A 16,579-nucleotide genomic window follows, 5' to 3' on the forward strand; every position below is an offset into this window, starting at 1 on the left:
ATCAATACTTTGCCCTGGCCACAATAAGAAAGTATTGCTAAATAGAAATGCCACTGCAGTGAGACTTTTAGTTTTATTTATAAACAAGCCAAGTGCTTTTTATAACGAAAAATGTGCTGGAAAGTATAAAATACACGAATGTTTTACTTTTCACAGCAATTTTAGCGCGCTTCTCACATAATTGCCGCCAGAGGGCATGAATTAACAGGTAGGGACGCTCACTTCCGCCCCAGCCAATATGGCGGCTAACTGGGGCCCGCAGAGCGCTTCGCATTTCAACCACAGACCGGAAGTCGGTTTGTTGTCTGTCAAGATGGCGGCTGGAATGTATTTGGAGCATTATTTGGACAGTAAGTGATTGCGAGTGTATTTTAGCTATGTGCTGGAGGTGCGTACTTGTGTGTGCAGGGAGGAGTGCCGGCAGGGGAGTGGTGTATAGTTCAGCAAGCGCCTGAGGGAACAAGTGCTTTGTATGTACAGTAAGGAGGGAAAGTGAGACTTCTGTGCAAGCAACAGTGAAGCCCAGCTGCCTGTGTCAGTAGGGAGCCTACACATTTATAGGGGGTATTTAGCCTAAAACTAAGGGGAAAAATGTCATTCTGCACAATATACACTCATTCTGTTAGTATTCTAGTTGTGCGAATGAGATTGCTGCAGAAAGCTGTGTCTCTTTATCCCTTTCTGTTCTCTGCTTCTGGCTTTTACAGTAATGTCGCTGAACCCAGTCTGGGTTAATAAATCATTTCCCATTATTACAGGGAACAGACGCTGATATCAATAGCGACTGGAAATCACTTGCAAGTCACTATAAATGTGCCTGTATAATGTAAAGCTTCTGGGAGTGACGTGTGTTCCATTAGGCAAAACAGAACGATCTTGGGGTCTCTCAATAGATTTTGCCATATGGCAGAGTAACTGGTAGGGGCGCCGGGAATGGTAGGGCTTGTCGGTAAGCGTTACCCGTCCTACATGAAAAGTATTCCCCGTTCTGGGGCTGTAGCGTATGGCGTGGCTTTTGCCAGGTTCTGGGGCTGTAGCGTATGGCCTGGCTTTTGCCAGGTTCTGGGGCTGTAGCGTATGGCCTGGCTTTTGCCAGGTTCTGGGGCTGTAGCGTATGGCCTGGCTTTTGCCAGGTTCTGGGGCTGTAGCGTATGGCGTGGCTTTTGCCAGGTTCTGGGGCTGTAGCGTATGGCCTGGCTTTTGCCCAGGTTCTGGGCTGTAGCGTATGGCCTGGCTTTTGCCAGGTTCTGGGGCTGTAGCGTATGGCCTGGCTTTTTGCCAGGTTCTGGGGCTGTAGCGTATGGCCTGGCTTTTGCCAGGTTCTGGGGCTGTAGCGTATGGCCTGGCTTTTGCCAGGTTCTGGGGCTGTATCGTATGGCCTGGCTTTTGCCAGGTTCTGGGGCTGTAGCGTATGGCCTGGCTTTTGCCAGGTTCTGGGGCTGTAGCGTATGGCCTGGCTTTTGCCAGGTTCTGGGGCTGTAAGCGTATGGCCTGGCTTTTGCCAGGTTCTGGGCTGTAGCGTATGGTCTGGCTTTTGCCAGGTTCTGGGGCTGTAGCGTATGGCCTGGCTTTTGCCAGGTTCTGGGGTTGTAGCGTATGGCCTTGGCTTTTTTGCCAGGTTCTGGGGCTGTAGCGTATGGCCTGGCTTTTGCCAGGTTCTGGGGCTGTAGCGTATGGCCTGGCTTTTGCCAGGTTCTGGGGCTGTAGCGTATGGCCTGGCTTTTGCCAGGTTCTGGGGCTGTAGCGTATGGCCCTGGCTTTGCCAGGTTCTGGGGCTGTAGCGTATGGCCTGGCTTTTGCGGTTCTGGGGCTGTAGCGTATGGCCTGGCTTTGCCAGGTTCTGGGGCTGTAGCGTATGGCCTGGCTTTTGCCAGGTTCTGGGGCTGTAGCGTATGGCCTGGCTTTTGCCAGGTTCTGGGGCTGTAGCGTATGGCCTGGCTTTTGCCAGGTTCTGGGGCTGTAGCGTATGGCCTGGCTTTTGCCAGGTTCTGGGGCTGTAGCGTATGGCCTGGCTTTTGCCAGGTTCTGGGGCTGTAGCGTATGGCCTGGCTTTTGCCAGGTTCTGGGGCTGTAGCGTATGGCCTGGCTTTTGCCAGGTTCTGGGGCTGTAGCGTATGGCCTGGCTTTTGCCAGGTTCTGGGGCTGTAGCGTATGGCCTGGCTTTTGCCAGGTTCTGGGGCTGTAGCGTATGGCCTGGCTTTTGCCAGGTTCTGGGGCTGTAGCGTATGGCCTGGCTTTTGCCAGGTTCTGGGGCTGTAGCGTATGGCCTGGCTTTTGCCAGGTTCTGGGGCTGTAGCGTATGGCCTGGCTTTTGCCAGGTTCTGGGGCTGTAGCGTATGGCCTGGCTTTTGCCAGGTTCTGGGGCTGTAGCGTATGGCCTGGCTTTTGCCAGGTTCTGGGGCTGTAGCGTATGGCCTGGCTTTTGCCAGGTTCTGGGGCTGTAACTTAGGGGTAGGCATGGGGGGTGCTGCACACTTCTTCTGCCCGAATTCCCCTAGTTCAGCTTTCCCTAATAGCTTTTGTTTGCCGCTCTCATTGCTTATACACATCCCCCCTGTCACTTCTTACATCACTTGGGGGGTCCCTGAGGGAGCACTACGATGCGCATTGGCGATCCTGCTCGCTGCCACCCCCTCTGCTCTTATCTCTGCATAGCCCCCACCCAGGGTTGCCTGATTTATCTTTCCAGACTAGCCAAAGTCAGTCCTAAAACCAGCAAAAAACTAGCCAAAAGCCACTTTGAAACTAGCCCAAAAATAATCCAATATGCGCAATGAAAAAAAAAATCTTAAAATTTAAAGTGTATTCTGGAAAACCTGCCTTTTTAAATCATATAATCACTACCCATGCTCTGTGCCCCCTCTCCAGTTACTGTGATGGCTGATAATTCCCTCTGTGCCCAGTCCAGCTGGGAAGTCACTACAGAAATACATTCCGAATGTTGCATTAACCCCAGATTTCATATACATATGGGTGCGTTAAACTACAACTCTCAGCAGCCCCAAGATATCCGGAAAGTTATAGCTTAAGGGTCAACTGCAGAACTGCCCCACATCCCAGTAGAAAGTAGCGGTACAATCACATACCCTATAGAACAGGGAGCAGGGGGTAGAACTGCCCCACATCCCAGTAGAAAGTAACAGTACAATCACATACCCTATAGAGCAGGGAGCAGGGGTAGAACTGCCCCCACATCCTAGTAGAAAGTAACAGTACAATCACATACCCTATAGAGCAGGGAGCAGGGGGTAGAACTGCCCCACATCCCAGTAGAAAGTAACAGTACAATCACACACCCTATAGAACAGGGAGCAGGGGGTAGAACTGCCCCACATCCCAGTAGAAAGTAACAGTACAATCACACACCCTATAGAACAGGGAGCAGGGGGTAGAACTGCCCCACATCCCAGTAGAAAGTAACAGTACAATCACACACCCTATAGAACAGGGAGCAGGGGGTAGACTGCCCCACATCCCAGTAGAAAGTAACAGTACAATCACATACCCTATAGAGCATAGAGCAGGGGGTAGAAAGTAACTACAGCCTATAGAGGCCCCACATCCCAGTAGAAAGTAACAGTACAATCACATACCCTATAGAGCAGGGGTAGAACTGCCCCACATCCCAGTAGAAAGTAACAGTACAATCACATACCCTATAGAGCAGGGAGCAGGGGGTAGAACTGCCCCACATCCCAGTAGAAAGTAACAGTACAATCACATACCCTATAGAGCAGGGAGCAGGGGGTAGAACTGCCCCACATCCCAGTAGAAAGTAACAGTACAATCACATACCCTATAGAGCAGGGAGCAGGGGGTAGAACTGCCCACATCCCAGTAGAAAGTAACAGTACAATCACATACCCTATAGAGCAGGGGGTAGAACTGCCCCACATCCCAGTAGAAAGTAACAGTACAATCACATACCCTATAGAGCAGGGGGTAGAACTGCCCCACATCCCAGTAGAAAGTAACAGTACAATCACATACCCTATAGAGCAGGGAGCAGGGGGTAGAACTGCCCCACATCCCAGTAGAAAGTAACAGTACAATCACATACCCTATAGAGCAGGGAGCAGGGGGTAGAACTGCCGCCACATCCCAGTAGAAAGTAACAGTACAATCACATACCCTATAGAGCAGGGAGCAGGGGGTAGAACTGCCCCCATCCCAGTAGAAAGTAACAGTACAATCACATACCCTATAGAGCAGGGGGTAGAACTGCCCCACATCCCAGTAGAAAGTAACAGTACAATCACATACCCTATAGAGCAGGGAGCAGGGGGTAGAACTGCCCCACATCCCAGTAGAAAGTAACAGTACAATCACATAACCCTATAGAGCAGGGAGCAGGGGGTAGAACTGCCCCACATCCCAGTAGAAAGTAACAGTACAATCACATACCCTATAGAGCAGGGGGTAGAACTGCCCCACATCCCAGTAGAAAGTAACAGTACAATCACATACCCTATAGAGCAGGGAGCAGGGGGTAGAACTGCCCCACATCCCAGTAGAAAGTAACAGCTATAGAGCAGGGGGTAGAACTGCCCCACATCCCAGTAGAAAGTAACAGTACAATCACATCCCTATAGAGCAGGGGGTAGAACTGCCCCACATCCCAGTAGAAAGTAACAGTACAATCACATACCCTATAGAGCAGGGGGTAGAACTGCCCACATCCCAGTAGAAAGTAACAGTACAATCACATACCCTATAGAGCAGGGGGTAGAACTGCCCACATCCCAGTAGAAAGTAACAGTACAATCACATACCCTATAGAGCAGGGGGTAGAACTGCCCCACATCCCAGTAGAAAGTAACAGTACAATCACATACCCTATAGAGCAGGGGGTAGAACTGCCCCACATCCCAGTAGAAAGTAACAGTACAATCACATCCCTAGAGCAGGGGGTAGAACTGCCCACATCCCAGTAGAAAGTAACAGTACAATCACATACCCTATAGAGCAGGGGGTAGAACTGCCCACATCCCAGTAGAAAGTAACAGTACAATCACATACCCTATAGAGCAGGGGGTAGAACTGCCCCACATCCCAGTAGAAAGTAACAGTACAATCACATACCCTATAGAGCAGGGAGCAGGGGGTAGAACTGCCCACATCCCAGTAGAAAGTAACAGTACAATCCTATAGAGCAGGGGGTAGAACTGCCCCACATCCCAGTAGAAAGTAACAGTACAATCACATACCCTATAGAGCAGGGGTAGAACTGCCCCACATCCCAGTAGAAAGTACAGTAAATACATACCCTATCAGCAGGGGGTAGAATGCAACAGTAGAGAGCAAGGTTAAGTAACAGTGCCCTATAGAGCAGCAGTTCCCAGTAGAAAGTAACAGTACAATCACATACCCTATAGAGCAGAGCAGGGGGTAGAACTGCCCCACATCCCGTAGAAAGTAACAGCATTACCCTATAGAGCAGGGGTAAACTGCCCCACATCCCAGTAGAAAGTAACAGTACAATCACATACCCTATAGAGCAGGGCAGGGGGTAGAACTGCCCCACATCCCAGTAGAAAGTAACAGTACAATCACATACCCTATAGAGCAGGGAGCAGGGGTAGAACTGCCCCACATCCCAGTAGAAAGTAACAGTACAATCACATACCCTATAGAGCAGCAGGGGTAGAACTGCCCCACATCCAGTAGAAAGTAACAGTACAATTACATACCCTATAGAGCAGGGAGGCAGGGGGTAGAACTGCCCCACATCCCAGTAGAAAGTAACAGTACAATCACATACCCTATAGAGCAGGGAGCAGGGGGTAGAACTGCCCCACATCCCAGTAGAAAGTAACAGTACAATCACATACCCTATAGAGCAGGGAGCAGGGGGTAGAACTGCCCCCACATCCCAGTAGAAAAGTAACAGTACAATCACATACCCTATAGAGCAGGGAGCAGGGGGTAGAACTGCCCCACATCCCAGTAGAAAGTAACAGTACAATCACATTCCCTATAGAGCAGGGGGTAGAACTGCCCCACATCCCAGTAGAAAGTAACAGTACAATCACATACCCTATAGAGCAGGGAGCAGGGGGTAGAACTGCCCCCACATCCCAGTAGAAAGTAACAGTACAATCACATACCCTATAGAGCAGGGGGTAGAATTGCCCCACATCCCAGTAGAAAGTAACAGTACAATCACATACCCTATAGAGCAGGGGGTAGAACTGCCCCACATCCCAGTAGAAAGTAACAGTACAATCACATACCCTATAGAGCAGGGAGCAGGTTGTAGAACAGACAGGTTGAGCCTAAAAGAGCAAAAAGGAATACAAAACGAAGCCTCTGTCTATACTGTCCAATTGCATGCTGGGTATTGTAGTTGTATATTATCCTAGCTGTAGGCTAATTGTTAGAAACAAGTGGAACAGGCACACTAGGGGAAAAAACTTTGGCTAGTTTACAAACCCACTAAGGCTCCAAAAAAAAGGCAAAAACTGTACCTTAGCGGGTTTGTACTTTGTAAACCCGCCAGTGCTTTAAATTAGTAGTGCAATTTAGCAGGAAAACCGCCAACCTGGCAACCCTCTGCGCCACCCACTAGTTACTTAACTTTGTGGGGAGGGAGTTCAAAGGTGGGGGGCGCTGCCTGGGTTTGGCCCTGCACTGGGTTTTATAGCCCATTTTCCTGAATTTTACACCATAATGTTTTCCTGATTGGTTTGCCCTCTGGGAAATAAAGCTGGTTAAAATGCAGTACTAACCTGATAAAATGTATATTTATAGTTGCTGTGTATTTGTTACAGGTATAGAAAACTTACCCTTTGAACTGCAGAGGAACTTTCAGCTGATGAGAGATCTTGACCAGAGAACAGAAGGTGAGTACTTGGGCCGCCGACTCTATAACAGGCTGCTCTGTGTTTGTGGCCCTTGCCTTTCTCACATTCTCATCCCTCATCAGACCTGAAATGTCACATCGACCGGTTGTCCTGCCAGTACATGAGCAACGCTCGCTCCATGAATTCTGAGGAGAAGCTGCAGCTTCTGAGGCAAGTGCAAGAGGCTTATGGCAAATGCAAGGAATATGGCGACGACAAAGTTCAACTGGCTATGCAGACGTATGAGATGGTAAGGACAACACCTGCAGGACATATAGCAAGCCCATGGTTGTTATATAAATGTGTTAATGAGCCGGCATGTCTCCTTATTTGCAGTAATATAGAGAGCAAAATTAGTTTTAATCAAATAATTCAGATTTTCAAAAATAATATCCCTTTTCTCTGTAATAATAAAACAGTACCTGTACTTGATCCCAACTAAGATATAATTACTCCTTATTGGGGCAGAACAGTCCTATTGGGTTTATTTCATGGTTAAATGATTCCCTTTTCTCTGTAATAATAAAACAGTACCTGTACTTGATCCCAACTAAGATATAAATAATCCTAATTGGGGGCAGAACAGCCCTATTGGGTTTATTTAATGGTTAAATGATTCCCTTTTCTCTGTAATAATAAAACAGTACCTGTACTTGATCCCAACTAAGATATAATTACCCCTTATTGGGGGCAGAACAGCCCTATTGGGTTTATTTAATGGCTAAATGATTCCCTTTTCTCTGTAATAATAAAACAGTACCTGTACTTGATCCCAACTAAGATATAATTACCCCTTATTGGGGGCAGAACAGCCCTATTGGGTTTATTTAATGGTTAAATGATTCCCTTTTCTCTGTAATAATAAAACAGTACCTGTACTTGATCCCAACTAAGATATAAATAATCCTTATTGGGGGCAGAACAGCCCTATTGGGTTTATTTAATGGTTAAATGATTCCCTTTTCTCTGTAATAATAAAGCAGTACCTGTACTTGATCCCAACTAAGATATAAATAATCCTTATTGGGGGCAGAACAGTCCTATTGGGTTTATTTAATGGTTAAATGATTCCCTTTTCTCTGTAATAATAAAACAGTACCTGTCCTTGATCCCAACTAAGATATAATTACCCCTTATTGGGGCAGAACAGCCCTATTGGGTTTATTTCATGGTTAAATGATTCCCTTTTCTCTGTAATAATAAAACAGTACCTGTACTTGATCCCAACTAAGATATAATTACCCCTTATTGGGGCAAATCAGCCCCATTGGGTTTATTTTTTATTATAATGATGTTCCAGTAGACTTAAGATATGGTAATCCAAATTATGGAAAACCCCGTTATCTGGAAAACCCCAAGAGCTGAGCATTCTGAATACTGGGTGTAATGTAATGTTAATGTAATACCTGTATAAATAGATTACCCTGCTGCCCCTGTTCCTGCAGGTAGACAAGCACATCAGAAGGCTGGATACAGACCTTGCTCGTTTCGAAGCTGATCTGAAGGAGAAACACATTGAATCGAGTGACTATGACAGTTGCTCCAGCAAGGGCAAGAAGAGTGAGTATATTTCTGTTTGTAACGGTGACAGATTAGGAGCCCATTACAGACACCACCTACCTCCCTTTATGTTTCTGTCCTGCTACTACTCTAGGGTCATTTTATTCCCATGCCATTCCCTTACCTTGGGACCCCTAGCCATGCCAAACTGCCCCCTCAATTGTGTTTTCTTAACCACTAGATATGGTTCTTTACCCCCATAGTTCCTGTCCTCAACTGGGATAACACTTTGATTATCCTCCCTGCAGAGGGCAGAGGACAGAAGGAAAAGAAAGCTGCAAAAGTGAGGTCCAAGGTCAAGAACTCAGATGATGAGGCTGCAAAGAACACTCAGAAGAAAATCAAACTCGTACAGACGTAAGTTTGAGAGGAAGAGAGTTCTTCTTATATAAGCTGGGGTTAATATCTGTAGGATTTGTAAGGCACTGCTGCTGTTTACATAAAGCAGGTTAAATAAAACTCAGTCACTTCTTTCTTATCCTCAGGGCTGAGTATGGGGCCCCGGCAGGAAATTTCGGAAAAGTGCACCCATCAGATGTTCTGGATATGCCTGTAGACCCCAATGAGCCCACCTACTGCCTGTGCCACCAGGTCTCTTATGGAGAGATGATCGGCTGTGACAATCCAGACGTGAGTATGAAATCCTTTGCGGGGGCTTATTCTGTTCAGTTGATGGCCACCAAGCTGTGTTACCAAAAGCCAAACCACAAAATGTATCCGTAATTAGGGGGAGGTTCTAGAGTTTTGTATAGGGATGTGGGTCTCTGCAGGTCCACTTCTAGTTGAAGGAAAGTGTTTCAATTCCCTAAAGCCTTTGAAATATACATAAATATTACTTTTGACTCTGCTGATACCATGAATGACTGTTGTCAAACAGCTTAATTTACTGAAGCAGGAAGCATCTCGTGACACTTCTGTGCCCAGTAGTATGGCTCAGTGTTTTTGGTATGAAGTACGTGTTTATGGAGGGACAGAGCTGCCATCAGGAACTTATTTATATGGGCCCCCCATGAGCACAAATGCACAGTGCCAACATTTTGGCCACGCCCCTTGTGTGTGCATTATAAACAGCTGATGTTACTCTATATTAAGCAGTTCATAGACAGAGATTAATTAATGTGCTAAATAATGCTCAGTTCAGTAACAGTGGAGTTTGCCCTAAATGTAATCTCCTTCCTGCCCCGGCCCTGCCATTGCTTGGTATGAAAGTTATGTACGTTTTTGCATAAGTCACGTGAACTGCGTATGTTTAGGGGCTCAATAACTTGTCAGTCTTTTCATTGGGGGTCAGTGGTGTTTATACATAAGTTATGCAAGTTTCTGTGGAAGTAAAGTAAGTTTTTGCGCAAGTTACGTAGATTGCGTAAGTGTAGGAGCCCAATGATGTTGCTGTGGGGCCCATTAAAGGAGACATATCCTATAAAAATTATGAATGTACCAGGGAATTATACTCCTGATTTATTGAGAAATTCCCCCATAACCCCACTAGCCCTGCCCATCTGTTCTATTTCCTGCTGGCTGAATTCTCTGGATGAGCTGGGAAGCCGGCGGTCCTCCGTACACTGCAGGATAGGAACCAATCAGCAGCTAGGCTGACCTGATTGGGAACTGAAGCCTGTCATTGCTTGTGGAGTGCAGGGCTGTGATTGGCTATCCCCCTCCTACTGTGCTTCTGGCAGGGACCATTAGGACACGCCCACTCTCCATTTCAAACTCGGACAGAGAAGAGATAGGATCTATAAGGAGCTCCAATAAATGGGCCATTGTTACAGATAGGATTAATGTTTAGCCCAAAGGGAAACCAGCGCCGTATATTATTCATAATTGCCTACAGGGTTAGGGTTTTACCCCATTTATCCAGTATGTCTCCTTTAACCAGTCATTCCCCTGCTGAAACTTCATATAGGAAATACTAATAAAATTCAGTAAAATAAACAGCTGGTGTTTCACTATAATAGTTGATATAAATAGTTAAAATGAATAATAAATGTGCTAATAAGTGAGTCAGTTCATTGTGGGAAGTAGAATTTACCTATAAGTTGTTTAATTCATTGGGGGGGAGTGGAGTTTGCCCCTTCTGCCCCTTCTCTACTTTGCCTTTTGCTTGTACGCAAGTTTCCTAAGTTGCTAGGCAAGTTACGCCAGTTTCTTACGTTTTCTTGGCATCTTTTGCGGAAGTTACGTAAATTGCGGAAGTTTCAACGTAACCTTATATACAACTTACGCAATTTGTGTAACTTTCACGCCACGGCCGGGCCCCCCTTCCGAAGCAGATTTTTACGGAGGCCCAGCACAACAGCACCCCTTCTCCCTCCCAGACAGCGGCCCTGTGGAGGGATAGGTAGTTAAATACAGACTTAGTCACATGTAAATGTACTTTGAGGGAGAATTATAAAATGAAGCAACGTATGACTTTCTCACTGTAGCACCCTTCCTTACATAGATACATGTATGTACAGATCATATATGACCTGCTTATGTCTTTACCAATCTTTTCATAGTGCTCCATCGAATGGTTTCACTTTGCTTGCGTCGGACTTGCCACAAAACCTCGCGGGAAATGGTGAATATCATCTTTTTATTTTATTTTTTTTTTATACATATTTTTTTTACATTCCCACATATTCATTTTTTCATGCTCATTTCTCCTTCCTACTTGGTTTCCCAGGTTTTCAGCCAAATCCACTGTCCCACTTACTCTTGCTGCTTACGTTTGTCCCTTGGTTGATAGGATGGTTCCCAGTTGTACCCAAAGCACTCGCCTAGGGCTTGAATAGCTGAGAAATCATTTAAGGAGATTACTGAGGTTGATAGTTAAAACATTTAATAGTAAATCTGAGGTTTCTCCTCATATTGGTTTCTTAAAATAGCATCCCAGCTTCTCTTGGCCATTCTGGTAATAGTCCCCTTGGAACGTGTCTCTTTCCTTGCACTGCTCAGTGACACGGGGGAGGCTGATTTCTGCTGGATTTAGTTACTGTGTGTGAGACTGGCAGGCAGCCTTGTACAAACTGAACTGCTTTCTTCTCTTCCAGCACTAAGGTATCTCTCTGTACAGGCTATGAGCAAATTTATGGGCTGTTCCTGCTGAATTGTGCTTAGTACAGGGGAATCACTATGTGCCATAGTTTTATGGTATCTCTCTGTACAGGCTATGAGCAAACTTAGGGGGCTGTTCCTGCTGAATTGTGCTTAGTACAGGGGAATCCCTATGCTGCCATAGTTTTATGGTATCTCTCTGTACAGGCTATGAGCAAACTTAGGGGGCTGTTCCTGCTGAATTGTGCTTAGTACAGGGGAATCACTATGTGCCATAGTTTTATGGTATCTCTCTGTACAGGCTATGGGCAAACTTAGGGGGCTGTTCCTGCTGAATTGTGCTTAGTACAGGGGAATCCCTATGCCTGCCATAGTTTTATGGTATCTCTCTGTACAGGCTATGAGCAAACTTAGGGGGCTGTTCCTGCTGAATTGTGCTTAGTACAGGGGAATCCCTATGCTGCCATAGTTTTATGGTATCTCTCTGTACAGGCTATGAGCAAACTTAGGGGGCTGTTCCTGCTGAATTGTGCTTAGTACAGGGGAATCCCTATGCTGCCATAGTTTTATGGTATGTCTCTCTACAGGCTATGAGCAAACTTAGGGGGCTGTTCCTGCTGAATTGTGCTTAGTACAGTGGGATATTCTATAGTTTCATGGGATCTCTCTGTACAGCCTACTAGCAAGATTGATTTTCCAGCTCAGAAATATAATGATTTATGCCTCTCCTCCTCACCTCGTTACCATTTCACCCCCAGCTCTTGCCTTTGCCAAACATACTGTATGTATTCCTGTCTGTCACTTCTCACTGCGTTTTCATTTCCCCTTTAGGTTCTGCCCACGCTGTTCCCAGGAGCGGAAGAAAAAATAGGGTTGGAAGCGCGGATTTCTCCGGGGGGGGGGGGGGGTTGGGGGCACGGATTACTTGGGTGGGTGTACTCCTGTGACCCTCTGCTGTGTCTTCCAAGAGAGACGTATTGCAGCTTATGTTACTGACAGTATTAGGAGCCCCCCCCCCCCACTGCCTCTTGGCTGCCCTCTCGTTGCCCAAGGCAGGAGTCCTGTGTTAATGTCAGAGAACATGGCTCTGTAACTGCCTGCAGGGTATTTTATAAAGTGGAAAGGGAGTACCTGTTACACAGTTATACCTGGAACCCCCCTTATTCTTACTGTATCTACGTGCAGTTGTTTGTACTCACTACAGACAGGGGAATCCTCCTCATGTTACTGAACTTCTACGGTTGTTGGGGGGCAAAGAATTGTAGTTCAGCAGCATCTGGCGTGCCACCAATTACCCTGCACTACAGCTCATCTTTCGTTTTTATTATTCACATCTTTTGTAGCATAGTGACACCCCCCCGTTAATTTCTACCGCTGTGCCAAACCATTCATTGCTGTTGTATGACAGCCCCCACATTATTGGGCTTAGAATACTATATACAGGAGTTACCCCTCCTAACACAAGGGCAGAAATGATATTCAGTGTTGGGGGTGTCCCTTGTTTCCCCTTGCGCTAGGGTTTTGGGGGTATGAGTAGCTATGGTCTCACTAAGCATAAAAGGGTTGTTCACCTTTGCGTTAACTTTTAGTATGATGTAGAGAGTAATATTCTAAGACAGTTTGCAGTTGGTCTTCATTTTTAATATTCAGGAGCTCTGAATTTGGAATTTCATCACCCCTATGTGGTTGCTAGGGTCCGACTTACCCTAGCAACCACATAGGGGCTGAAACTCCAAACTTAGGGAGTGGTTTGGATGAAAGACTGGTATATGAATATATACCTGAATAGAAAAGAAACTTACAGAAAGTAACAATAAAACTGGAGCCTCACAGAGCAATAGTTTTTTTTTTGCTGCTGGGGTCAGCGACCCCCATTTAAAAACGGCAAAGAGTTGGAAGAAGGTGGCAAATAATTCAAAAACTATAACAAATAAATAAGGAAGACCAATTGAAAGGTTGTTTAGAATAGGTCATTCGATAACATACTAAAAGTTAACTTTTTCTGCTTTGAGTGAAACCGTTTGACATATAAAGCATAGAAATAACTGGTATGTCCTTACCAATTCCAATCATTGCATCCACTACCGCAGGGGTCCCCAATTTTTTTTTTAACCCATAAGCCATGTTTAAATGTAAAAAGACTTGGGGACCAACGCAAGCATGAAAAATTGTTCCTGGGGTGCCCAATAAGGGCTGTGATTGGCTATTTGGTAGCCCCTATCTGGACTGGCAGCCTATAGGAAGCTCTGTGTGGCAATACAGGTGGTTTTTATCCAACCACAACTTGCCTCCATGACAGAAATTCAAATGTTTATTTGTTTCAGGTTTATGAAGTAATTTCATATCTTCTGGCTTTATTTCCTCTAGATTTCTGCTCTGTACATGTCCCTCCAGCTGCTTATTATCTTCATACCCTCCTGTAAGAATCTCCTTACTGATCTCCCTCTCTGTAGCCTTACTAAAGTAGTAGGCTAGAAATGCTACACGTTAGGGCAGGGATCCCCAACCTACTGGGGAGCCACACAAGCATGAAACAAGTTCCTTGGGGATGCCAAATAAGGCCTGTGATTGGCTATTTGGCCCCATGGGGACTGTTAGCCTGCAGTAGGTTCTGCTTGGGGTAAAATTGTGTCTCTGTGCCCCCAAAACTTGCCCCCAAGCCAGAAATGTAAAAATGGCTCCTACTTTGAGGCCACTGGGGGCAACGGCAAAGGGGGCGGTGAGCAATATATTACCCCATAGCCACTGGTTGGGGATCACTGCATTAGGGGATCATTTATAAAAGTACCCGCACGTGAAGGTGCTCTAAAATAGACACAATTAGGCAGTTAATTAAGAAATTAATTAAGAGTCAATCTGCAGCAAAATGCAAGCACAGTTGTAGTCATTTTGATGCATCAGACACAGTTGTGGCAGCTGGAATTATGGGATAAAAATATATATTCATGATACAAAGCCGATTATTCATGAATTCCAATTCCCATTACATGGCAGCTCAGAAACCAGTGCATTCTGCATCAGAATGTAATAGTAAGCCCTGTAGAATCTGCTTTGGTGGTTGAATGACCCCCTAAGCTTGTCAACAACAGCCCCAAGCAGACTGAGCACGTGCTGTGCCACTGACATACAACAGAGGGGCCTATTAGGAGCCAAGCTGGAGAGGTCCTATGGAAGCTGGATCTGTTATAGGGCTGCTAAATCTCTGCTGGTACAGTAAGTTCAATACATTAAAAAAACAGCATTTCTAGCTTTATTCTTTGTAGGGTTTAGTTCCCCTTTAACGTGAGATATCGGAGCAGCACATTTGGCTTCTCACATTCCATTGGGTCCGGCTGTTACTTTCCTGCACATTTGTGCTGGCTTTCTGCCTGGCTTTCACCCAAACACTAGAACCCCTGTTCTTTCCTTATCAGAGTTGGTGCTAAACAGTTTTCATTGTGTCCATATGTGCGCAGTGTTTCCTATTGCAACGGTTACACAGGAACCTGGCCAAGTGTGTGAGTGTTTGGATCTCTTTGTTAAAGGGGCGGTTCACCTTTTAAGATATCTTTTAGTATGTTATGGAATGTACTACTCCTAGCAACTTTGCAATTGGCCTTTTTTATAGTTTTTGAATTATTTGCCTTCTTTGTACATGTTTCCAGCTTTCACATGGGGGTCACTGACCCCGCTAGCCAAAAAAACTCAATTTTATTTTTGTTACTTTTTATTCCTTATTTTTTTTTTGTGCCTTTTCTATTCATATTCCGGTCTCTCATTCACACCACTGCCTAGTTGCTAAGGTAAACAGGACCCTAGCAACCAGATAGCTGCTGAAAAGCTACAAAAAATGAAAAGCAAGTGCAAATCTGTCTCAGAATACCAATGTCTACATCATACCAAGTTAATTTCAAGGTGAACTACCCCTTTGAGTGTGTGTTATTCGCCATGTTAGGTCAGCGCATCCTTATTTATTTACCTTTTTAACATTAACTACATTTTGTATGTCCCGGACTCCCCTCGCCGAACCCTCTGACAATCTGTTTACTGGATCAGCTGGACGCTCTCTAACACTAACGCTCTCTGTACTGAACACTTCGACAGAACTCCTCTCCCAGCGCCGAGCGCTCATTGGTCCAATAATGTTTTTTGTTTTTTTTTTCTTGTTGAAAATAAACTGATAAAGAAAAATCTGTATTTTGTTTTTCCTTTATTCCGATATAGTTTTTGGTTCATAAAATGGACTTTTGTGGGTAGATCAAAATGTAAGAGAGTTTTAACCACAGAAAAACGCACACAATTCCTATAGGACTTTTAGGGGCGTATTTATCAAATGGTGATCTTTAACTTTTACCCATTGATAAATACACTTCTAAAAATCCCATAGGAATACATAGAAAGTTGGTGAATTTTCCCACGGTGAGCTTTTTAATCTGCATGATGTACATAGGGAAAAATCAGTCACAGTTTCAATGATATCTGGGACAGCAAATACATTCACCCCAAATCTTCCCTTAACTGACCATGTCGCCCGCCACAAATCTCCCTTGTCACGGGCGACTAATCTCCCCGAACTACCATCCCACCGGCGAACACGTAAGTCGCCGGTGGGGTGGTACACGCTGTGCAGGCGATTTCGGCAAATCGCCGAAGTTGCCTCGCGAGGCATTTTCAGCGATTTGCCAAAATCGCGCTGCCGTGTGTGCCATCCCACCGGCGACTTACGCGTTCGCCGGTGGGATGGCAACTCGTGGAGATTAGTCACCCGCGAACAGGGAGATTTGTCGCGGGCGACTAATCTCCCCGAACTACCATCCCACCGGCGAACATGTAAGTCGTCGGTGGGATAGTACACACTGCACAGGCGATTTTGGCAAATCGCCGAAGTTGCCTCGCGAGGCATTTTCGCAGATTTGCCAAAATCGCGCCGCCGCGTGTGCCATCCTTACATGTCCGCCGGTGGGAAGGCAACTCAGGGAGATTAGTCGCCCGCGAACAGGGAGATTTGTCGCGGGTGACTAATCTCCCAGTGTGCCAGAGCCCTAAGGGTGAAGACACACAGAGCTACTAGCAGCAGCTACTTGTCGTGGCTACTAAAATAGACAATGCTGATCATCTACTGATAACTGTCTCTGTGTGTTTTAGCAGAGGCAATTCTC

The 16,579-nt window shown here is 45.8% G+C and overlaps 1 protein-coding gene across 2 annotated transcripts; it reads left to right on the top strand.

The window, feature by feature from the left end:
- Positions 1–225: 225 nt before the first annotated feature.
- Positions 226–15,613, top strand: ing4 (inhibitor of growth family member 4). Of its 2 annotated transcripts, none has more exons than XM_012967634.3 (8): positions 226–350; positions 6,771–6,842; positions 6,926–7,092; positions 8,288–8,402; positions 8,606–8,759; positions 8,888–9,032; positions 10,904–10,965; positions 12,273–15,613. In XM_012967634.3, the coding sequence occupies exons 1-8, from the start codon at positions 239–241 to the stop codon at positions 12,310–12,312; spliced, it is 867 nt and encodes a 288-aa protein (XP_012823088.2). In that variant the 5' UTR covers positions 226–238; the 3' UTR covers positions 12,313–15,613. The 2 variants fall into 2 exon arrangements, with proteins under 2 accessions (XP_012823088.2, XP_012823089.2); XM_012967635.3 differs by having other exon boundaries at positions 227–350; positions 8,651–8,759.
- Positions 15,614–16,579: the final 966 nt, after the last annotated feature.

This window comes from Xenopus tropicalis, chromosome 7 (assembly GCF_000004195.4).
Source record: "Xenopus tropicalis strain Nigerian chromosome 7, UCB_Xtro_10.0, whole genome shotgun sequence".
Taxonomy (NCBI): Eukaryota; Metazoa; Chordata; class Amphibia; order Anura; family Pipidae; genus Xenopus; species Xenopus tropicalis.